The 24392-nt window shown below is 36.0% G+C and overlaps 1 protein-coding gene across 1 annotated transcript in view; it reads left to right on the top strand.

Annotated features, from left to right (window-relative positions):
- DCDC1 (doublecortin domain containing 1) overlaps nucleotides 1–24392 on the top strand; it is a 490018-nt gene that overhangs the window by 429378 nt on the left and 36248 nt on the right. The window contains 9 exon segments of the mRNA XM_010332310.2: nucleotides 2612–2773; nucleotides 3932–4132; nucleotides 8067–8160; nucleotides 10696–10866; nucleotides 12943–13128; nucleotides 14534–14737; nucleotides 16022–16223; nucleotides 19300–19452; nucleotides 20164–20265. Of these exon segments, the coding sequence (XP_010330612.2) occupies nucleotides 2612–2773; nucleotides 3932–4132; nucleotides 8067–8160; nucleotides 10696–10866; nucleotides 12943–13128; nucleotides 14534–14737; nucleotides 16022–16223; nucleotides 19300–19452; nucleotides 20164–20265 (1475 nt within the window).

Raw genomic sequence — 24392 nt, 5'->3', positions numbered from 1 at the left:
AAAGAGAATAATTAGTCCTAGATAATATCCTTCTCAACAGTCAGGGAACTGACCACAAACTTTCACATCCCCTTCTAAAGAGTGTATCATCTAGCCTCTGAGTAATTTAGTTTACACTTGGAAAAAAAATAAACAGAAAGAAAAAAAGAGAAACATTTTTGAGAGCAAAGATCCTCATTGTTCTGAATCAGAGATTTCATGAAGGCCTGGAGTCCTTGAGGTAAAAGTGATTGGGTTCGCTCAGAGCACAACGCAGGCATTTCCTGCATATTCCAAACAGGCTCTTTGGTTCAAGCCTCTTCTTGAATACTCCTACTAACAGAGAGATCACTGTTTTCAAGGAGGGCCATTCTAACGTTTAAATAATTATTTAGACCATCTCCATCTTATGATTTCATGTATTTCTCTGTACTATGCCCTATTCCTCTTCTGCTTGACAGCCCTTAAACTACTTGGAATATCTTTAAATACACTGGGTTATCTATTTTCCATGCTGTCACTAGTCTTTTGAATCATTTCTGATGACATGATCCTGAAATCATCTGAAATCATCTTATATTAGGAAGTCTCTGTAACATTTTCCTAGACTTTCTTAAATGAGCTTGTTTGGAGGTTTTTGCCTGTTTGAAAATTGGGATGATTTAAGGAGGAACATCCATAACGCCAGCAGCTAGAACATCAATCTAGAAGAAACCTTTTTGATCCCCTCCCCACTCCCCCTGCCTTTTTTTTTTAATCATAAAGTTGTCTGGCACAAACAATAAGAAAAGGGAGAAGAAATTCTGGTGATACTTGCCTACCATTTTTGTGCTTTGCAGGAAAAAAAGACTTTGGGAACATAGAGAGTGGGGGAAACTTTCTCATTTCCTCACTGAATCACAGGTGCCTGCCTACCTCTTCAGCCTCTTCTAGAACTACTATCCCTTCACTCACTGCATACCTGTCACACCAGTGTCTTTCTGTTCTCCAAATGGGGTAACCATAATCTTGCTCCATAGCCCTTTCATTTGTTCTTTTCTCTTCTTGGAATGCTCTCCGTCTAGATTCTCACGTGGCTGGCTTCTTCCTGTATTCTATATCTCAATTCACCTCTTAGAGAAGCCTTCTCTGACCCCATTGCTAAAGTAAACCTCACCCAATCCCAGTCAATTTCTATCACAATATCCTATTTTCTTCAACTTACGGCATTTACCTTGTTTATTCATTTACTTGTCTCTTTTCTTCCTACTAGAATGTAACTCCATGAGCACTGATAACTTACCCATCTTATAGATTTTCAATAAATATTGATTAAAGTAATAACTAATGAAAGATTTGTTCTATGAAAAAACAATTAATAAAGCAAGATGGACTTAAAAAATGCCTGTTATAAAACTGACGACAATACCTCATTTGCCAGGAAGTTCAAGAGCTCATAGAGAAATTCTGAGTAAGAAAATTAAACATCTGGATTTGAGTGAAGAATCTTGTTTGCATTTTGCTAACTTTGTTAAAACCAAGAAAGACATTTTTTTTTTTTCTTTTCCTCAAAGAAATGGAACTGATGAGGAAGCTGTGGTTTTTATTTTTAACACAAGATGGCACTGTTGTTTTTTAACTGTAAAGGGAGAGTTTCGCCTTGAGAAGCCGCTTGTGCTGCCTGCAGTTCTGAATGAGGCAGTCATTACCCACCAGTTGCATATCCACGTACAATACTTCTATTACATTTGAAAAGAGTACGGTCAGCTCTGCTAGCACAGGAATTGTCCCTGAAAATTTTGGTAATTTAATAATGCTTGTAGTTACATCAAATTATCACAAGCACCTTGGAGATCAGCCTTTCCCAGAGAACTTTATTTACAGGTATGCGTATTTAGAGTGCCGAAATAGGCTTGTTGCTTTGCCTGTGTGTTCATTCTTCCTCAGTCAAGCATTCCGCATATCATGATCCCACTCAAGGCAAATGTGCTCTCAACAGTGGCTTGGAACTTTGTATATGCAGATCTGTATGGCTGCTGCTGCTTCCCTTTATATCTTCGTTTTAACAAGAAGCCAGAAGGCTGACCCAAGTATTCAAATGATAACTGTGTACCCTGTTTAGTATATTATCATCTCTCAAAAGTTGATGCATGTGAGCAGATGCTATTTGATTCTCTCTAGATTTATCTGTGGGGAAATCTTAGAAAAGTTAAGATTTCTTAACCTTGTCTAATGAGTAAACTCTACAAAACTGAGTAATCTAGGCTATACTGTTCCAGTCAGAATTATGACCCAATTATGGGGTAGACAGGAGTCTCATTACATGTTCATTATGAATTTCTCAAACTACTGAGTAGTCACTCTTCATGTTTTTTGAAATATAATATGTGGTCCCATTTTTTTCTGGGTAAACATGACAAAGAAGAATGCTGTTTATTATGTGCTTGGGGGATTTTATTTGTAGACTTATATTAAAAGATCGAAATGATGTATTAGTAAGATGTGAATTTCAAACATTAGGCACCCTTATGGAAATAAGATTGATAGATCCAGCAACATCCTGCGGAATGTGCTTAGCCTACACCTCAGGAAAAAAATTATGTGAACACAAAGCAGAATTCTTAGACTTGTGTTTGCTTCTGAACCTTGATAGAGATTCGCACGCCAGAGCCCATCTTCGAATGAAGGCTTGTGACACACTTCTCAGGTATGCCTGGCAGGAAACTTTGCATGAATTTGATGAGGATGATGACAGTCTTCCAAAGAAAATGGAAAAAGGGCTCTTTGAAAATGTGGAACCACAGAAGAAATACAGGTAAAAAGTTACAAAGGGTTCCTGTTAAAGATTTCTGTCTCCTGTTAGTTCTCTCACCTTAGGACACATATATTCCTACGAGTTTGCACTGCTGCTGTTAGCTGCTGTTTCTATCAACATGAACATTTTTGTCTTATGTTTTTGATGAAAATATTTACAAAATTTTGTGGGAAGGTCCTTTGCCCTTTGATTTATTTTGTTCAGTGCAGTATAATAACTTACTCATTTGTGTGTTTTTTTCTATTAAACATTATTCTTATCCACTTTTGCCTTCTGAAAACTTAGCACACACCCTGTATATTTGTTGAATGACTGTGTGAGTGAACTTATAAATAAACATTTAAGATGCCCTGATGTCTTTAAGAAATTAATAAAATGAAGTTTCTTCCTTTTTAGTTTAATTTTTTTGTCAATGTCCAATGAAATGACAGGAATATATAGTACTTTGTATTATTCCATAATCTTTAGACAATTAGTTGACATTACAGCAGTTACTGGAACATGTGAATTAAATGTTTCTGACACTTCAACATTTAGCACTAGGCCATCCACATAGTAGGAGCTTAACAGATGTTTATAGATTAATTTAATTTACAGTGTGTTGTGATATATAATATGTTAATTCTGCTTAATGTTGCAAGATCCTTAAGCAAGAGAGTCATTTAGATTATTGGTACATCATTATTTTATAATATTCTATGAATTATTAAAGGTGAGTGAAAAACTTGGAGAATGGTGTTCCATTTCCAGGGATACCATAGATAGAGGACAGAAACAATCATAGTTTGAACAGAATTTCTTTATTTCTCTGTTTTGATTCTACATGCTCCTGCCCCCATTATCTTACTTAATTTTAAATTTCACCTTTTCATCTTTACATTACCTTGTTAACTGAAGTTCTTTTCTTTTTTCTAATGAATTTTTCAAATGTTCTCCTGGTAAACGTTTATTTCTGATACAAAATGAGGTCAGAATTCTACTTCTTATGTCAGCTTAGAAGTGCAGTGCTAGTAGCATTGCTGTCATTCTAATGATAAGGTCTGTCACTTCAAGTTAACGTGGTTCACAGTGGAGCTCTCACCAACAGAACTCACAATCTCTAGCACATCAAGTGCATGGGACGTTTTTCTGCCACTAATGGAGGTTTCTTTATCTCAGCTGTTCACCAAAGCATAGTAAATTGCACAAGCTTTGCCATCAGCAGTTCGAATACAGAGATGGGCAGATTATAAGCCATGCTGCTCCTCAGCTAGTCTTGGGTGTTCACGGTCCCAATCTCCGGTCAGGCATGGAGGTGGTTTTGATGGAGAAGAAATCTGATAGTAGTCATCAGCGCTGGATACACAAGGAAGACAGCAGGTAATCCCATCATAAGTGGGTTTAATATATCAAAAGGTAAATAGGAGCCTAATAAGTCTGGCATGACACAGAGCAAGCAGAACTTTATTTAAGAGTTATGGGTCTTCTATTTAACTTAGCTGATAATTCTTTATCCTAGCCAAAGAAGAGGAAGGGAATAAAATCAAATGTAAATGCTAGGTAAGCTACATACAATTTATTCACAATCAGATTCAGAGAAGGAATGTTTGCTCTCATCTCCTGGGTACACAGTTTCATCTGGCCATTGGGCTCAAGACTGAACTCTCATTAATTTTATTTTTATGCAATGAAGAGACGGAATGTGTATGCCTATGTAACAAACCTGCACGTTCCACACATGTACCCTAGAACTTAAAGTATAATAAAAAAAGAATCCTAAAAAGCCCCCAATTTTCAAGTTTTTTGATACTTTTCGTTAACTTACTCCCCATCCTTCCCTCAACATACACCTTCCCTCTCTCTTCCACCTTCATAAAATAACCAATTTGTGGTTTCCACTCGCATAGTATAAACTAATTTCTCTCGTAGCAAATATATCAACCTAATTTAATATCTGGTCCTGGATCTAAATTCAAACCAACTACAGTACTGTAAAAACGTTATTTTTGAGATAATCAGGCAACATATAAACAGCTTGGCTATCTGATGACATTAAGGATGTCTTATTAATTTTCTTGCGTGCAATCATGGTTTAATGGTTATGTTAAAAAAGTCCTGATAAGTTGGATACACATTGTAGCATTTATGGATAAAATTAAAAGCTATCTTAGATTTGCTGTCAGACATTCTATTATAAATAAAAATTTTAGAAGTTGAGGGAAATGGATGGAACAAGAATGGCAGAATATTGGTAACTGTTAGGTTCATGCTGATTGATTACACATTTCTCTTTCTTTTTGGTGCATATTGAACATCTCTTTAATCTAACAAAAAAGAAAATAATCCCCTGTTTTTTAGATTGTTTTGCTTCAAATTCTACCATTAGTGTGATATGGTGAGTCTCCAGGGGCCTCTTTGGTTTCTTGAAATAGTGTACAAAATGTATGTTTGTGCATCTGTGCGATTTATTTTTTTTCTGGGAAAGAGCTGTGATTTTCCCTGGATTCTCAAAAGGTCTGCGATGAAAAGGCTTATGAATCAGTGCGTTGAGGGAGGTTGCACAAGCTTCAGCAGGCGGCAGCAGCGGGCCCTGCGTAGGCAGGAGAAGAGCTGGTCTTACCCTGCTCACGGAGATGAGCAAAGCCTCCAGCAGGGAAAACCTGCTGGGCTGGTGTTAGAAAAGACGGGAAAACCAACCGTGTAGATAGACGTGGTGAAAGTGTTTCTTTAGCTCATTCACCTGGGCTAAGCTGCCTTTGTAATGTGGAGGTAGGATAGCAGGTTTTTGTTTCTGTTAATAGTTTGCCATATGGAACCAGAATTCATTCATTCAGCTGGCAAGGGTTACTGAGGGCAGTGTTTTAGGAGCTGTTGCTTTACAAAGAACAAAACAGATTAAAAAATCTTTACCCTTATGGAGCTGACATCCCAGTGTTTTCTCATTTCTGCATTGTATTTACCAATATATCTTAAACCTAAAGTGGAATTTGAGCATGGCTGATGAATTTGAGTGGACATGCATGGGGAATGAGAGCTGTGACCCTATGGCAAGAGAAAGCCATGCATAACGAGTTTGACCCAGGAATACTTGGTCGCTGGAAGAGAATACTAGTTCTGAATCTTGCTCAGTGTCTGTCAGTGTGTGTGTGTGTGTGTGTGTGTGTGTGTGTGTGTGTGTGTGTGTGTTTTCCCCTTTCATTATGACTGCTGTGGAGAAAGAAGGAGAAGGAGAAGACTTTAAGGAAAAACAGAACAGATAAGTTTGCCTAAAACTCTGTGAAATATTGAGTCATGTGCAGCACTGCCTTGGAAAATCTAACCATCTGTAACACAAAAGAGAAGGACTGTTTCTTTCAGAGACCTCCCATGTTGCAGAATATTCTGTACCTTTGTCATCTTGGGAGCTCCTCATGTCAAGCCACGGAAAAGAGAGTCGGTTAGTGGAAGGCAGATGTTGGATTGGTTGGTCCCTCATTGGAAACATGAGAGTCCAGAGAGAAAAGGTGGAGCATCAGTGGGACAGGATTTGCTCATGAGTGCAAGTCACGCTCTAGGGACACTCAGATAGACTTGGACAAGAGAGGTTTTGCAGAAGTCTTGTTGATTAGGTGTGGGCATGATTTAGAACAATATACGTCCCATGGCAGAAGTGTGTTTGCACAGTGGCAGTAGTTCTGAGCTTTACTGCACAGTTTCCCTTAGCATATTGCTTTGTTCTCTTTCATATAAATGGGTGGCTTTTAAAACCCATTTGTTTGGATAAGTTGGTGAAACCTAGAGAACCATGGGTTACACTATGTAGTAGAACTCAGTAGAAAATTCCATTTATGTTAACCACAGTCTTTTTACCCTCCGCATTGTACCCAGGCAGTAAATTAGGGGATATATACTCATGTGCATTACATATGTATATGATACATATCACCCTAGAGATTGCCTAAGAAAGGATAAACTTGCAATGGGGTCCCCTCCCCAATGCTGGGGTTCAGGACTCATTAGAAAATGTATGGTTCCATTCCACTGAATGGCAGAGAAATTTTGCTTGTGTGCCTGGCCAGAACTTGTCTGTGGTGGCTGGGTGTCTAGTTTATTTTCTGTTACTTATAACAGAATACCTGAAACTGGGCTGGGCATGGTGGTTCACACCTGTAATCCCACCACTTTGGGAGGTGAAAGTGGGAGGATCACCTGAGGTCAGAAATTTGAAACCAGCTTGGCCAACATGGTGAAACCCAGTCTCTACTAAAAATCAAAAACTTTGCCGGGCATGGTGGCACATGCCTGTAGTCCCAACTACTCGGGAGGCTGAGGCAGAAGAATCACTTGAGCCTGAGAGGTAGAGGTTGCAGTGAGTTGAGATCATGCACTCCAGCCTGGGTGACAGAGCAAGACTCTGTCTCAAAAAACAAAAAAGGAATACCTGAAATTGGGTAATTTACAAGAAATGAAATTTATTTCCTACAGTTCTAGAGGTTGGAAAGTTCTGTTGAGGGTTACATCTGGTGAGAGTTTTCTTGCTGCTGGGGACTCTAGAGTCCTGAGATGGCACAGGTCATTATACAGCACAGGGCATCATATAGCACAGAACATCATGTCACATACCTTTTCTTATAAAACCACTAGTTTCATTCCCATTATGACCCATTAATCCATTATACCTTTCATCTATGAATGAATTAATCTAGGCAGAGCCCTCTGGATCCAATCACCTCTTAAAGACTCCACTTGTTAATACTGCCACATTGGGAATTAAGTTTCAAAATGATTTTTGAAGGGGCATTCAAACCATAACACTGGGTGCACAGGATGTAATCCTCTGGAACATATAGGGGGATGCAGTGGGTACACCAGCATGCAGAGGGAATGGGGTGCTGAAGCATGTGGTGTCCATGTCAATGATATATATTATATACATATGTAATGCACACGAGTATATATCCCCCAATTTACTGCCTGTCAGATGGGCAGTGAGTGAAGGAGCAATAGGCAAGCCCAGGCTGTGAAGGTGCCAGGAGACCTGTGTCCTGGGTACCTGGCTGGAGCAGAGCATCATTGGATATTCTCACTCCCAACCGCTGACCCCATGTCACAGCCAGAAAGAGCAGGAGAGCCCCTTCATCTTGCAGTCTTCTTCCAGCACTCTCTACTGAGAAAGCTTAACATCACACTTACTGTAGGGAAGAAATTCTTAAAGGATTCACATTCATTATTACAGAGCATGCATGGAGCTGAGAGGCAACACACTGCTAAGTGGCACAGAGGGTGTCTAATCTGGTCATGCTACTTTGTAATGTGACTAATCCTGTTTCCCAAGGACTTTTCACCTGGTGAGTAACCCTGACCTTGTGCTGGCAGTGTCTATGACCAAGACTAGAAATGAAGTTTGTGGCTATCCAGTTATTGTCCAGGTAAGGCATGTATGGCTAAAGGTTAGTCATGGCCTTTTAATTAAATTTAAGTAAAGCTTTATGCTTCCTTATAGTGGAGATTAAAAAAAAAAAAAACTGTCATAGAATCCTACTTGAATGTTGTTGTTAAAATATTTATGATATTCTGCCTAGATTTTAAATTGAACATGTTCATGTACCTCTTAATTTAGTTTAATCGAACAGATGGTGATTGTGAGCTTGCTTCATGTCATGCACTATGCTAGTTACTGAAATCAAACCCAATGGCAAGCATGAGAAATTGTCCCAACAGCATTCATGATGCTTATGGTCTCAGTGGTGGCTGCAGGCAGGTGGACAGCTATTAGATGCACCTAAATTTGATCATCAGGAACATATGCAAGGCCTCAATTTTTCAAAGCCCTTGGCAGCTGGAGGGAAAGAGCCTAGTCAGGGAGGTCTTCCAGAAGGTTGCAAGATCATCAATGTTAATTCTACTAAACGACCCATTTGAAATTCTCTTTTCATTCACTGTTGCAAATGCTTATAGCAGCCAGACAATTTTGGGAGACTCCAGAGAAGTCTGGCTTCATTTGAGTTTTAGACAAAGACCTAGGAAGATTTTTTTTTTCACATTTTTCTGTCATTCTCACATGTTTATAACCAACACTCCTAAACGAATATGTACTTTTCCTTGCTGGTAAGAGAGAAAGTATAGAAGCATTCCTGCTATGCATTTACTTTCTGTGTCCTCGACGGTGTTTTCCATCCTCTTGTTGAACAGAATAGATTGCCTCCAAATAGCATTTGTTTCATTCTGTTTTTAATAGCAATGAGGCAACTTGTTTTGCAGGCCCTGAATCCAAAATTGAGACATAGCAATCTGGACAAATACCAAAGCTTAATTAAGTTTTCTATCCTGATAATAAATATGGACTAAGAAATTATTCCAGGAGATAGAGTACATACAACATTATGTTCTTCTCTGTCAGGTGCCTCTTCAGTACAGACCACAGTGAGATACAACCTCACACACATAAAATTTTAGTACCTTAATAGTTTTCATAAAATTATGGATATGGATGATTTCTCCCAGGGTTACCATTTCATAAGAAATAATTTGACCCCAAGGTAATTTCAACGTTTCAGGAATTTTTTGTTGCTGGTGTTGTATTTATTGAAACAACTGGTTTGTGAGAAAATATTAAAGTTCATGTAAAATAATAAAAATGAAGCATGATGGGTTAATGCTACTAGACCCTTTTCTGTCCCTTGAAAATATAGTCTTTGGTTTTCCAGACCTCTGAAGGCGGTTTTATTGTCTGACCCATTAAATCACTTCTTGGGACTCATTTATTTTCTTCTTTTCTATTAAGCTTTCACTTTGTAAAGTAGATGTTATTACTTATAAAAGTTGCTTGAGGTGTTATAATCTATTTAGTTAGAACTAATCTATGGGTTTAAGTTCTGCTAAAGTGAAACTATTTCTTTATTTGTACTTGAGCCAACTATTATAATTAGAATAAATATATTGTTTTTATTATGTATTTAACTGAATGTACTTAAAAGAAAAACCTCTGATAATCAGTGAAATGTAAATTAAAATATCAACAAGATACAATTTTTAAATTTATTATATTTGTGTTTGGAAGTATTGCCCATTTTTTGTCAAGAATATAAGAAAAATGGGTCATTTAGTTTACTATTGGTAGAAGTGCAAGGTAAAATAATATCTCTAGGAAGCATTTTGATATATCATAATCTTTAAAATGATTTCTTTCTTTTTTTTTTTTTTTTGTGAGACGGAGTTTCGCTCTTGTTACCCAGGTTGGAGTGCAATGGCACGATCTCGGCTCACCGCATCCTCCGCCTCCTGGGTTCAGGCAATTCTCCTGCCTCAGCCTCCTGAGTAGCTGGGATTACAGGCACGCGCCACCATGCCCAGCTAATTTTTTTTTGTATTTTTTAGTAGAGACGGGGTTTCACCATGTTGACCACGATGGTCTCGATCTCTTGACCTCGTGATCCACCCGCCTCGGCCTCCCAAAGTGCTAGGATTACAGGCTTGAGCCACTGCTCCCGGCTTAAAATGATTTTTTTATCAGCAACTCTACTTCTAGAAATTTGTCCTAAAAAATTATCAAATTATCATGGATTTACCCAAATATTTATTTACACTAATTGTTTATTTTAATAAATTTTGAGAAAGAACCTATATGTTTAACTATTGAAGATTAGTAAAATATCCCTAAAATGAAATGGTATGTGTTTTTACAAGATGTTAGAAAAAGGTTCAGGGAATATTGTTAAGAAAAAAACCTGCAGTTACCAAATTATATGCATTTTATTATTCTATTTTTATAAATCAAAGAATGCATATTTATAAATACAAAGTAGATTGCTTATCTAATCACTAAAATTTCAAGAGTAGTAGTCGTCACTACATGGTATGATTATGAATAATTAGCTGTATTTTCTGGATTTATGCAATGAAAAACAAGATACTATAACCTTCTTATGAACTCACTTGACTCCATATTTTGCCTCTTTTTTTAGAAATACAAGCCATACAGCAATGGAACTGCCAATCAAAAGTGGCATTACATGAAAAATATAAAAGCACTTGGGGCCTTTCATAGCACTGCCTTGGATAAGGAAATCACATCAGCAAATTATGCTGGTGTTTGTACATCATCTGTAATTAAAGAAGAAAACATTGATCAACCAGTAAGTGGTCCCTTCCTGTCAAAGATAAAAATAGGGTAAAAGAGTAATTTAATAAAATAAAAAATTTTTTTTTCCCTAGAAAACATTATGTTCATGTAAGTTGAATGCTGAATTTTGAGTGAAATAACACAGACTCTGATTCAGGTAGGAAAGAATGAAGGAAAATTGTGAAAAAAAATTATGTAGTTTATATTAATCTAACATTCTTAAAATTTGTATTATGAAAATTTTCATATGTATTCCAAAGTAGAGAGACTAGGACAATAAATCTTCATTTACCATCATTCATATTTAACTATTATCTAGGTTTTTTCATGTTTGCCAACCCCAGACATTATATTATTTAACCTCCATATTAGACACATTCTTCCAAAAATTTTGGACATTTTTTGGCACAATCATCATGCCATTCTCACAGATAATAAGATTAACAAGAATTCTTTGGCCATCTAATACCCTGTCCTTAATCAAATTTCCCAGATTGCCCTAAATTTTTTTTTTATGGTTTGTTGGTTGGTGTCAAGATTCAAATAAGGTCTCCATATGACACTCAGCTGCATAGTCTGGCTCCATTATCATACTGAACGCCCCTTAGTTGAATTTGTTTACTTTCTTCTTTGTGGCATCTTTTGACTGTTTCCCCATGCCCATAATTTCTGTAAATGGAATTGAGTCCTATAGTTGTAATTAGATTTATGTTTAACTTTTTTTTTGGCCAGAATCTTCATAGGTTTTTCTACATGTTTCCTATTTATCACTCACACAAGCAATGTGTGGATTTTCCATTTTTATTCCTGATAGTTTTGAGTAGGTTCAGGTGTTTACAACCTGATTTCATGTTTAACAATTCCCCAATGACATTTCATTTAACATTGCCCTCTTGTTTCAAAAGGGTCAATCTTGTCTAATTCTATCATATTTTCCTACATTGATCAAGTAAACTTTTAATAGAAGGAAGAACTTTACCTCATTAATTCAATATTTGACTACTCAAAAATATGGTTTGTAAGGGAATGTAGGATGAATGCCTAAGTCTTTCTATTGATTTCACTCAATGTAACAAAACCCCTGAAAATTTAGTGGCTTAAACAAAAAACTCATTTTTTGCTTTGTGGGCCAGCAATTTGAGCTGCAGTCAGCTGGGTAGTTCTGCTGGTCTTGTCCCAGGTCACTAATGTGGCTACAGTCATCTGGTGGTTCTTCAGTAGCTGGGTGTTTTTATGTGGACTGGATGGTCAAAGATGGCATCCTTCACCTGTCTGGTGGTTGGCAGGCTGTTAGCTGGGAACATTGGTTCTTCAACTACATGTCTTCTCCAGCAGGTTACCTCAAGTTCAATGGCAGCCAAAAGAGAACAAGCTCCATTGTGAAAGCACTTCTTATGCATCTGCTTGCATCACATTTGCTAGTGCTATGTTGGCTAAATCAGGTCTCATGGCCCTTCCCAGATTCAAGGAAAGAAGTAAAGGAGAAAGAGATTCTACATCCTGATTGGAAATAGTTTTGTTTTTATTTGTTTGGATTTTGTTTATTTGTTTTTACTTATATTGTTAGTATCATTATACACTCATAGGATTTTATAAATATTTTCAAAATGTTTTAGTTATCATTCTTTTTGTTGCTCCATAATTATCCCATTTTGGGGCAATAGAGGCTCCTGGCTCCTATGTCTTTTGAACATGATGATGGCTTCTTTTCTTTCAGGGCACAAGATATCCCTTGCTTATCTTGTATATTTCTTGCCCCAAATCTGGAGCTGGCCATTCCTCCAAGAAACTGATTTTGCACACAGTTTATATTCATTGATTTGAATTGTCATTACAGAATTTGGAAATACTTTAAAAAATACATACATACATACATGCGTTCACACACACACACACACACACACACACACCCCCATACATACATCCATACACACATATATATGGGAACAAAATAATACCTTTATGTTGGGATTTTAAATTTAGCATTTTGGGATGTTAAAAGTGCTATATTTATTTTGAAAATGTTCTATAGCAATGCTATAACAATTTAGATGCTCCTGTATAAAGGCATCTCTGACTCCCATTTTAGGGATACTATTATCTCTCACCCGATGGAAAGAGAAAAACGATGCTCTGCTTGGCTTGTGGACAATCCATGAGAACAGAGAAGGGACTGAAACAATTGCTTCCAGGGGTTACATTCCTCTGTGCTTCAGGCTCCAAGACCCAAAAGCCCTCCTTACAAGGGCCGTTCAAGGTCATCAATGTGGCTGAGGTATGTAATGATCTGAGCTCTGCTAATGCACATATGGCAACAATTTGGAAACTTTGATGCATTCATTATCTGCCTTGCACTCAAGTTCATTTCCACTTATCCAATTCATCTTCCTCAGATGCACCTTTACCATTCTACCTGCATTGATTTCCTCTTCCTCATTGTAATTTAAAATGCATTGTCTATTAATAGTTCAATACACTCTTTGAAGTTAATTGGGCACTTCTGCAGCTTTAATCATTTACTGACACATTTCACTGTTCTCAGTGTTGCTTTTAGGTGAGGAAGTCACTGCAAATCTTTACTTTGTGGAATAGCTTTTTGCCTATATCTACAGGAAAAAACTTCTTTTTACTAGCATGGAACATTTCAGGGGGAATTGGATGTGTTGTTGTTAATGACTGTTCAGGTTGGGTGCCTGAATTCACACATCCATGTCTAACAGTATTTAGAGCTCATGGAGGGGAAAAAAAAAAAACCTCTACCACTTTCCTGTAACCTTAGTTTAAAATGTTACCAAAAAAAACAAAAAACAAAAAAAAACAAAAAAACAAAAAAAAACCACCCTTTCAACTTTACAAGTAAAAAGAACTAAGGAAACTTCCACACCTGAAAAAAAAAAAAAAGGAGCGATTCCTAAAAGGTGGAATATCGTCCAGCCTGGTGTGCTCTTCAGGGCTTGCTCATCCCATCTCCACATCACCTTCCTCCTTTCCCTAATCCTGATACACATCGGGGTTACAGAAAACACCAGCAGAAGCAATAGCTCTGAAGGAGAAAGGAAGTCAGTCCTCTGGGAAACCTGAAGGCTTCTGGTTTGCTTTGAAGATAGTGGGATAATGCTAAGGAGATGGTGAGGAGCTGGTAGGAAAGAATCCCCAATGCTACAGAATTTCAGACAGAGCTTTGCCCTCAGGGCGGTGTCCTAGGTTGGGATGAAAAGGGGAACAGTGTTCACCACCCTTACTACCAACTGGCTAAAGCTACACTCATTCCCCTCCTCATTCATAAACGTCTTCCACCATATGACGGAATCATTCTAAAGTGAAAAATTTAGAGGCTATCTATAATGTTGGTGTATTATTAATTTAATTCAGGCTCTCTCTGGCCATGGCAGAGAGAAAGCAAAACACAAACAAACAAAAACAAAACAATGCCAGAAACAAAAGCCAGATGCCCAGAATCACCTAGTGACTCAGTGACAGGTCTGAGAGGGAACTGAGGAATTTGGATCCAATATCCTTCCAACTCTAGTATTCAATATCTATAACACATGAAGGGAGCATTGCAAAATTTAGACATCACATATGTATATATACATTTATTAAATTAAGAGACTGAAGTAAAGCAAACTAAAACAAGAAAGTTTGAGTAAATGTTGAATTTATTTTAAAAAATAAATTAGGTTGATTTATCATGTGACGAGGCTGAAAAAACTCTAAGTTATTACCAAGCACATCTATTGTCTTTACGGATGAAGACCTGCACACAAGCTGCATCTCACAGTGGCATAGCAGCCATGCACCAGAAGGCAGTGAAAATAATTGCATACAAAAATGGGGATGGATATCATAATGGGAAGTTAATTGTGGCTGGAACATTCCCCATGGTAAGTGGCTATCACTTAAATGCTGCCTGCATCTTCAGAGGTAATGATAATGGCAATTCTTCTGACAAGTAAAAGCAGTGAGATTGAGTGATAAATATCCTTGGCCAGATTCACCAATTTAAGCTGATGAGATCAAGATCTCTGTTTACTTAAAGACATTTATTTGATTGTATGTCTGTGGATACAGACTTAGAAAAATTAGAAATGAAAATACAGTTTTTAGATTGGCTCCTGAGCAGAGATCTATAAGGGAGAGGAAAACAAAGGTGCTAGATTTTCTTCCTTCTTGTGATGGACTGAATGCCTTTTTCTTTCTTGTTTCTCATGCCAGCTTCAAGTTGCATGTCATCTGAATCATCCAAGAGATGCCATGTATTGTGTTTTGGGACACATTGCATTCATCATCTGGAACATCTGGGCATCTATTTGTTGATAGGATGTTTCATTTCATTTTCAAATTGGGGAAGCAGGAGTTGTATTAGGAGGAACTAAATGGTCTACCTTTCAAGTTGCTCCCCATAGTCATGGGAAGAGAGGAGAACCCAGAATGCCCCAAACCAGCTTTGTCCTTGCACTACTTAGTGATTATCTTGTCTATTCATTCTGGCCAGTGCCTTTAACAATGTATTTTACAAGTGATGTTTGACATGATATGGAGTTACCCTGCAGACTTCCTTGCAAGCACCCATATCTATTCCCTCACCTTTTTGGTTGAGAATAGTGTTTTAAAAATTAGGTATTGTTGTTCAATAGACTAAGCAAAGTACAGATGTTAGTGACTCCAAGATTCACCCGGGGATCCACAGTTAGCTTTCCCTTGGGCAAAAATTTTAAGCTTTCATCCTGTTTTTCCATCTGCAAAAGAAAGGTAAAAATACCTGTCAGTTCTTGGTTTGAAGGTTAACTACTTATTTTAAAGCAGTTTATCAGTATAAAGTTACAACAATTATATACCTTATAAAGCAACAAAATTGAAAGTGGATTTTTAAGTTGAACATTTCTTAGAAAATATTCTGATGCTGAAATGTATTAATATATGTCAGCTGCCATGTTAAATTTTTGGAGCTTGGAAATTTACAGCTGGATTGAACTATGTTGTGATATTAAGTAGGACAGTCTAATATCGAAAATACTCTAATCAAAGATGAAGATCAGTAGCAATTCAGCTTTTTGTTTATTCAAATTCAATGATTTTCTTCAGACTTTTAGAATGACAAGCTCTTAATGATTATTCCCAATTCCATCACCTTTGCCTGTCAGATTCTTACTGCCTGTGTTATCTAGCTTCTTACAGAATGCACGGAGCAACTTGGGCTTTCCAGAGCAGCCTCCAAAGTATATACCAAAGATGGAACCCCAATCTTTACCTTGCGTGACTTGGTTTTATGGGCTCTAGATGAATCCTTTCTCCAGAGAGACTCCGAGAAACAAAAGCAAGATGTGGCTTCTGTTGGAAAAGAACAGATAATGGTTGGAATTATGGAAGGTTGGCTACATTATACAGCATTTAGCTGATTCTATTTATGCTTAATCATGAAAATGTTAAACATGATTATTTAGTCACTTTTTTCAGAATTTCAAAATCATAGGAAGCTACTTTTGTGACTCCAAGAGTGTCACTGAAATTGTCATGTTGTTTTTACCTTGCAGAATTATAAGAAAAATTAAAAATTCATGCAAATTTTTATTTTGGCACTGAAACAATAAATTAATTGCATAGAATTAATAAAATATGTTTGACAGTTAAGCTGCTTTATGAAACATAATCATGTTTTGTTCTTACTCAGAACCAAAACCAACTGGAGACCACTTAAGAAATTGGGGCTGGATCAATGGAAATCTCTTGCTACTATTAGAAGAGAAGGTGTCCTCTCTATGCTTCTACTGTCCTTCAACTCCCCTCCCCTGTCTCTGTCACCTCCACTTTTAACTGTCTCCCAGAAGCTCCAGTCATTGTCCATCTATTGCATTTTTGGGCACATTGCATGATAATGATCTGTTTATAGCTGTGTGTGTCTCATTAGACTATTTGCAGTTTGAGGGCAGTGACTCTGTGTGTCCCAAACAACACTGCTAAATAAAAGCAAGTCTTGGTAGTAGTGATTCAGTAGAGTTTTCTCAGTATAAGATTTCCGTGGTTGTATTGACAGGCATAATTTAGAAGTTAAGAACTTGGGTTTTGGAGCCAGAATACCAGGGTTCAAATCCCAGCTTTGTCACTTGCGAACTCAATGGCTTTGGGTAAGCATTTTAACTACTCTTATATTCCAATTTTCTTATTTATAAAGCTGGGATCCATTTTTAACTATATTTTACTATTTTAAATTTTTACATAAACTTTATATATTTTACTATTTGTAAATAGTCAATTATTTCGTGGATATATATACACACACATATATGTGTGTGTATATATGTGAGTGTATATACATATGTGTGTATATCTATACATACATATATGTGTATATATATATATTTAATATGTCTCCATTATATATATAACACTGTCTTAGTCCATTAGTGTTGCTGTAACAGAATACCACAGACTGGTTAATTTATAAAGAACAAAACTTTGTTTCTCACAATTCTGGAGGCTAGGAAGTCCAAGAGCAAGAGAACAGTAGATCTGGTTGTCTGGTGAGGGTTACATTCTCTATAGGGGAAGAGTGCTTTGTCCTCACACAATGGAAAGCAGAAAGGGCAAAAGAGCCCAGCACTGTATGAAGCTTCTTTCATAAGGGCCTTCATTCCATTCCCAAGAAGAGGAGCTCTTATGATCTAATCACATCTTAAAGTTTCTGTCTCCCTTAATATCATTACATTGGCCATTAAGTTTTAACACCATAGCTTTGGAGATGACACATTCAAACCATAGCAAATATATCTATATTTCACAAATATATCTATATTTTCAATATTTGTATTTGTCCGGTCATCATGAATATATTCATTCTGTCCTCATAAGTGTGAATGTATACTCGTAAGAATATATATATGCATGTGTGTATATATTTATATTTACACACACACACACACACACACACACAATTTAGAACAGTGCCTGGTTGATACTTACTAAACATTCGGTGAAATTACTTACCATGTTTGTGTATAGAACATTACTCATTTTGTCTTCAAATGAATTTTAAGAAATATTTATGTGAACATTTAATGCATAGCTGATTGCTGAAGCATATTTCTGTCTTTATTTGGCATATAGAATATCTGAACTTCAGGTTTTATAAAATTGTAACTTCAAACACTCTTCATTAAATTCTGATTTAAAGCCTGGTTAGAGTAGTGTTATTCATGTAGGACTGTCAAAAGGGTATTCTTTTGATTCCATCTCTTCCTTCTTACACTCTAAAGGGTATTCTTAAATTAGGCAAGGCCATCAGTAGGCTGCCCCCTTTCGTGGCTTGGTGTTATGCCATCAGTTTGCATTAAGGAACTTTAAAGAAACAGCTGTTGGTCAGAATTCAGCATAGTGCTTAGTATGCAGGCAGTGGTTAAGAGCACAGGCTTCACTGGCAGATGGCCTGGATTCTAATCCTGGCTCTGCCACCACCCAGCTATGTCACTAAAGCTCAGTTACCATATTTGTAAAAGAAGACTGTTAATAAGGCCTAACTCAGAGTCTCAGAGTATCATTTTGAGAATCACATGAGACCATGTGTGTATAGGCCTTAGTAAAATACCAAATATACAGTAAATTCTCAATATATATTAATTTTCTATTGAAGGATATTGTTAGCTATATCATGAATAACCTCTTTATGAGGACCTTTAAATGAATTTTCCTCAGATCTACGAGCCAGGAAAAGTACATTTTCTAAAAAATTTCTCACTATATGTGGGCCATACGAAACTGGAAATTGTGTTTTTCTCTTTGCTTTGGTCATTAGGAAGCTCAGAGCCCAAATTTTGCTTTATCTCTAGCAAGTCAAAACAGGGTGGTATTTATATCTGTTTAACAATAAAAATAATATCTAACATTTATTGGATGGTCATCAGAGTAAATAGGCTAAAGACTATTTCTTCTAAGCATGTTAGTTTTTTCTTTTAAAAAAAGAAACAGCAGAGTGAGACATTAATATTCATTTAAAATATAAGAACACTGAGGTACCTTATTCCTGGCTTTAGTCTATTCCCATATACCTTTTTCCCTGTACTTGATTTTCTTATCTCTGTTTTTTCCATTTCGGAGTAGGTATTTTGGTAAGCCACCTCAAATTTCTTTCAGAACAAGATGATGTGTAAGAAAGAAATTAAAACATATATTTACAATCTTTTCTTTTTCTTTTTTTTTAATTGCAGTTTAGGTTTTGGGGTACATGTGAAAAACATGTAAGATTGTTGCATAGGTACTCATTAGTTTAATTTTTTGGTTGTATATGAAGTTTCTGACCAAATTTATACATCAGCCTCCAATTCTGGCATTGCCTGTTTAACTCAAGTTAAGTTACTAATGAATAAAAAAATATTTTGAATAAACAAATTTAGAAAGCAAATTTATTCATTGTTTATTGAATAATGATAAATGTGTCATTTTTTTCCACCAGAACACCCAAGAATGAAAGTGAAAAACAAATTATTTCCAAAATCTGTGACGTCTGATAGTTTGGGTGATATAGATGAGTCTTTGCTTACCCTCATTCTCAGAAATCCTATTGCCATCTGGGTATCTTGTGGTGAACCATTTCTACCTCCAAACGGTAAGTGTTTGGTTTTTACTTTCTTTCAAGCAAGTGTATGAAGGAAGAGAGAAATACATTTTATGCCATCATAAGAAAATGAATTAAATGTGTATAATATCAACATAATAACATCACATTTGTACAAAGAACAGAAGGTTCATCAATTAATATGTGCACAAGGATAGCAATGCTTTCATATTTGCACATTTGCCTGTTTTTTTTCATACTAGAATGGAGTATTCTGTGTGGAAAAATGTCTAATTTACTTGATAAAGAGATCCTTGGTCTATAAGGCTGAGAATAATGGTATACATTAGAAAATAACAAATGAGTTTAATTCACACTGAGGACGACCTGTCTGCACATTTTCATTTTTAAGAATTGCACCCTTTAGGCAGTAGGTGGATGTTTAAAAAATGAATGGTTCCAAGCCAGGCTTTCATCACCTCCAAATAGTTTGTGGAAGTGGAAAATGAAATATGGCTATTGCATATGGTAAATCTATATAATAAAGCAGCATTGTTCTTTTTCTTTTTTTAACCCCTCCATTCCATAAAGAAATGCCTTAAGCCCTGTCATCTTTCAAATGAGATTTCTTTTAATGACCCTTACCTTTTAATTACTTGTTTCTAATTGAATCTATTTCTTCGAGCAGAAAGTTCTTTATAAATTATTGGTGTGCATGATAAATTGCTGTTGATAAAATATCTTGTATTTTTATTATTCTAGCTTTGCAGAAAGCAAAAAAAATACAGAAACAGAACTGGCTAAAAAAGCACAGAATTTTGGCTGATCTAAACACCATGAGACACAAAATGAGACAGTTAAAAGGTCAGTGTGAGCTGTATCAAACATAACCATATTTAATTCAAAATGTAACCTCAAATTGCTAATGGTTATTTTCTACCATTAGATATCAGGTATTTAACTAATGAGTATTTTATAAATACTGTTTTGCATAAATCATTTGAGCAAAGTCTAAAACTTAATAATATCTTTTTTGTTCTGATATTATATTTGTAAGTTTTATATGAAAATGAATATCAAATGACTTATGCATACATTTTAAAAATTAGGAGGTTATCTGAGCAAGAGAAACTACCCCATTGTTTTTGAAATAATCCCTCAATGGACATATTTTGGGCTTTGGAATTAATATTTAAACAAACCTTGCTGTCATTCCTTCGGTATTAGTGGGGAAGAAAGTTTTTTTTTTTTTTTTTAATTTTAAAATCTGAATGAGGAAGTACTAAAATCTTGAAAAGTCAGTGTCAGTAACTTAAAATGACTCCTCCTTTTTATACAGCATGAGACATGCTATTCACAGTCATAGTGATCTATATTGGTCTCCTTCCATTCTTCCTTTCACAGAATCTTAGGTTTCTGACATTATACTACTCCCAGGGCTTGAGATACAAATGGTTCTTTGGGGAGAAACATTGTACTAAGGACTTGAGTCTAGGAAGGAGCACATTTCAAGCTCAGTAATTGCCATAGCAGAATTTCAACTCCTGTTGCTGTCTTGTGTTAAAAGCATATGAATCTTGCTTCAATAAATAGCACAACTAGTCCTAACTGCATTAGATTGAACCGTGGTTTGAAATAACTATTATCCAGTTCTTACCAAAAGAAGGATTGAGTGTAAGTGAAAAATATTACTACTACTTTCCTCTACTACTCCTACTAGACATTTTGACTTGAATGTTCTGTGGACATGTCCAAAACTTCAGCTGTCATATTCCCCCAGCATCAATGCCTCCTTTGTTTCTGCTGGTAGTAGGTTCTACTACCATCTACCCAGGTGTTACTCTTCAAATCCCTGGATGTTGTTATTGACATCTCCCTTTCTCTTACCTTCCCCAAGCAAATATTCAGTAATCCTTGTTACTTTGAATCTGTTAAATTGATCTCAAATGATTCTAACTCTCTCAGCCTATATATCACTACCCAAGTTCAAGCTACCATCATCTATATTCCTTGGACCACCAGAACAGTTTTCTAACTGTTCCCCACTGCTTCACATCTTGACAGTGGTTTCCATTCTATAAGTAATGGTGACATTCTGAAGTTGAAATGATTATGCAAAAATGCAAAGGTGTTATGATATTCTAGGCATAAAATCTTGCAAGGCTTCCTATTATCTTTGGGACAAAGCTGAAACTGCTTAGCGTGGCCCTTTATAATCTTGTTCTCTGTAAGTTCCTTGCCCACTACACATCACACATTTTAACTTTCTTTTAGCTCCCCAGACATACCATACACTTTCTTAACTCTGAGATTTTGGCATATTTTAGTTCCCTCTACCTCAAAGTTTTCCCTCTCCTGTCCTCTTAGGTTGCTCCTGCTCATTCTGTGTCTTCTTAGGTTACTTGTCACTTCTTCCCAGAAGCCTTCCTCAGCATTCCAAGCCTAGGGTAATGTGGTTTATTACACCCTGAACTTCCCCTCTGATAGTCCTCATCACATTATTATGATTACCTGTTTATGTGACAGTCTTATAATGTTAGATTATAAATTCTACACCCTTCTCTTTTGTTCTCTGAATAGTTGTAGAATGACTGATGTAAAGAATAAATGGAATTTCAACCATTCACTCTAGGGTGTTTTTCAAGTTCTATTACCGTGTCAAGTTAAATACTGAAAATAGCACCTGGCATGGCTACCTTTATTGAATTCTGATTTTATATTGTCTTCAGTTTTTATTACAATTAAGTATTTAAAATTTTTGAAGTTAATTTGTTGTCATCTACAATACCACTGTTTGAAATTCTGTATTTTGTCAGTGATGTCCATTCTGGAGGGATCCATTGATGTGGTTTCACTTAGAATTTAATGCTAACATAAATCTTGTCACTATTGACAAACTGGTACGTTTTCTGCTATTAAATATAAATTCAACACATGCTTATAAAACATTTACTCTCATGAAAGACTTTTTCTACTGGTGAGATTATGAGGATAAATGAAAACAAGTCTTAGCTCAGTTATCTTCAGGACCTGTAAGATTGTGAGCTTCCTGAGTGATGGGTAAAACAGGAGGTATGAATAATTGCTAATTATGTTGTCATAGCCATTGGTAAATACAACAAGTATTTATTGAGCATATCCTATGTACAAAACACTGTGCTAAGCTGATTTTATATTTCATTGATAAACATAAACATTGCTAATATTAATCATAATTCTAGTAATTACTTTGTAGGGTTTTCATGATTAAGTAACAAATGTCAAATCTTTACTAGATGGTTAGTATATAATAAATATTCAATAAATATTGGAGTAAGGGTTCCTGAAAAGGCAACTCATTTACGCACTTGGGGTTATAAAACTAATAAATAAATAAAACTCGGGAATGGCAGATCCTGCTAAATCATTACCGGTGTTACATGTAAAGGTAATGTTGGAGCATTTAATTTAGTGTGAAAGCTAAATACGTCTGCTAACTGAAACCTCAAATTGGATGGGCGTACCCTTGCAGACACAGGTGATTCTGAATGAGGGTGGGCCTCCCAATAAGACAGGAAATGGGGAGAGCTGCTTGGGCAAGACTCATTGCATGAAAGAAGCAAAGCATTTGTGTTTTCTAGTTTCTAAGATAAAAAATGGGCCAAGAATTCCCAGTTATTTTCCCCAATTTCCAATCAGAAAAATAATCTGCAATATCAGCGTGGTTCCATCCTCAAAATGAAGCAATAGGACTAGAGAAGAGGCATGCCTCATTAATAAATAGATAGCTGTTATAATTACTATCACCTGATCTCATGTGAAATAAAATAGGATATGTGGGAAAATGCAATAAAAAATGAAAAATCATTCATTGCATATATCATCATTTGATTTCAATTTTTGTTATTCATACCCATGTAAATAATAGCTTATCATAAAAACCTTCCCTCAAACTAAAACCTTTTGTGATGACATTGTCTCTTTATGAAAACTATAGTGCAAATGCATTAATTTTCTTATGACCATTAGAAGCAAGTTGACAAAAAATGCATGTTTTTGCCTGTTTTCTGTACTCAATCTCTAACTCTCAACAGTGTAAATGATAAACTATTGCTGAACTCTCTGTAGTTGAGCAAAATTGTAGCATTGAAAATGCATTATAAATAAAATATTTGTTGAAATGTTATTTATAAAAATGTATGGGTCATAAATTAATGTTATGTGCACTCTGTAAGTAGAGTTGTATGAAAACTATATTTAGTATAAATTTGTCTTATGTATTTGTGATGTGCCACCATGGTCTTCTCCAAAGTGCATTGCTTAGTGGCATTGTCACTGTAACTCTTGACTGATTGATTCAATTATGTTTTCTTCACATCCATAAATCACATATGAATCCTTATTAGGGACATAGAGTTCTGGTTTCCCTGAAAAGTCATTGTTGCCATTTATTTTTAGTGCTGGATCTATTTCCATAAAGTTGAGCTAGAGGAACGCAAATGCTTTATCCTTTACAAGTACAGATTATTTTCAAAGAGTTTTGTTTGAGCTATACTCTGAAACAATCTGCACATTAAGATTATGTTGGCAACAAAATTGAAACTCAATTTCATTTTAGTAGTTCTATTGTTTTATGAACCTAGATGTTACTCTCTCTAAGAAACCTTCTGTGATGACTCAGACTAGGTTAGCAACTCCCAGTTGCAATCAACTATTGGTGTAATCATTTCCTTGATGTCTGCCTTCCCGACCAAACCTGAGGCAGGAACTCATTCTCCAACATGTTTGTATTATCCAACATAACACCTCACCCATAGCTGTTGCTCAATATAGGTTTCTGGAAAGAAGATGCAAGAGAAAGCATTATTTTTACTTAACAAGTTTAGAGATCAATATGAAATGTGAGCTGAGTATATCTTCAACACAGAAAAAGAAAACAATTTCATAAGTGTGACTTTTTAAACCTCTTTTATAATTATTTTAAGTGGTCTAGTTGAAAGAACACATGAATT

This window comes from Saimiri boliviensis, chromosome 6 (assembly GCF_048565385.1).
Source record: "Saimiri boliviensis isolate mSaiBol1 chromosome 6, mSaiBol1.pri, whole genome shotgun sequence".
Lineage (NCBI taxonomy): Eukaryota > Metazoa > Chordata > Mammalia > Primates > Cebidae > Saimiri > Saimiri boliviensis.
This window is presented reverse-complemented; position numbering and strand designations above follow the sequence as displayed.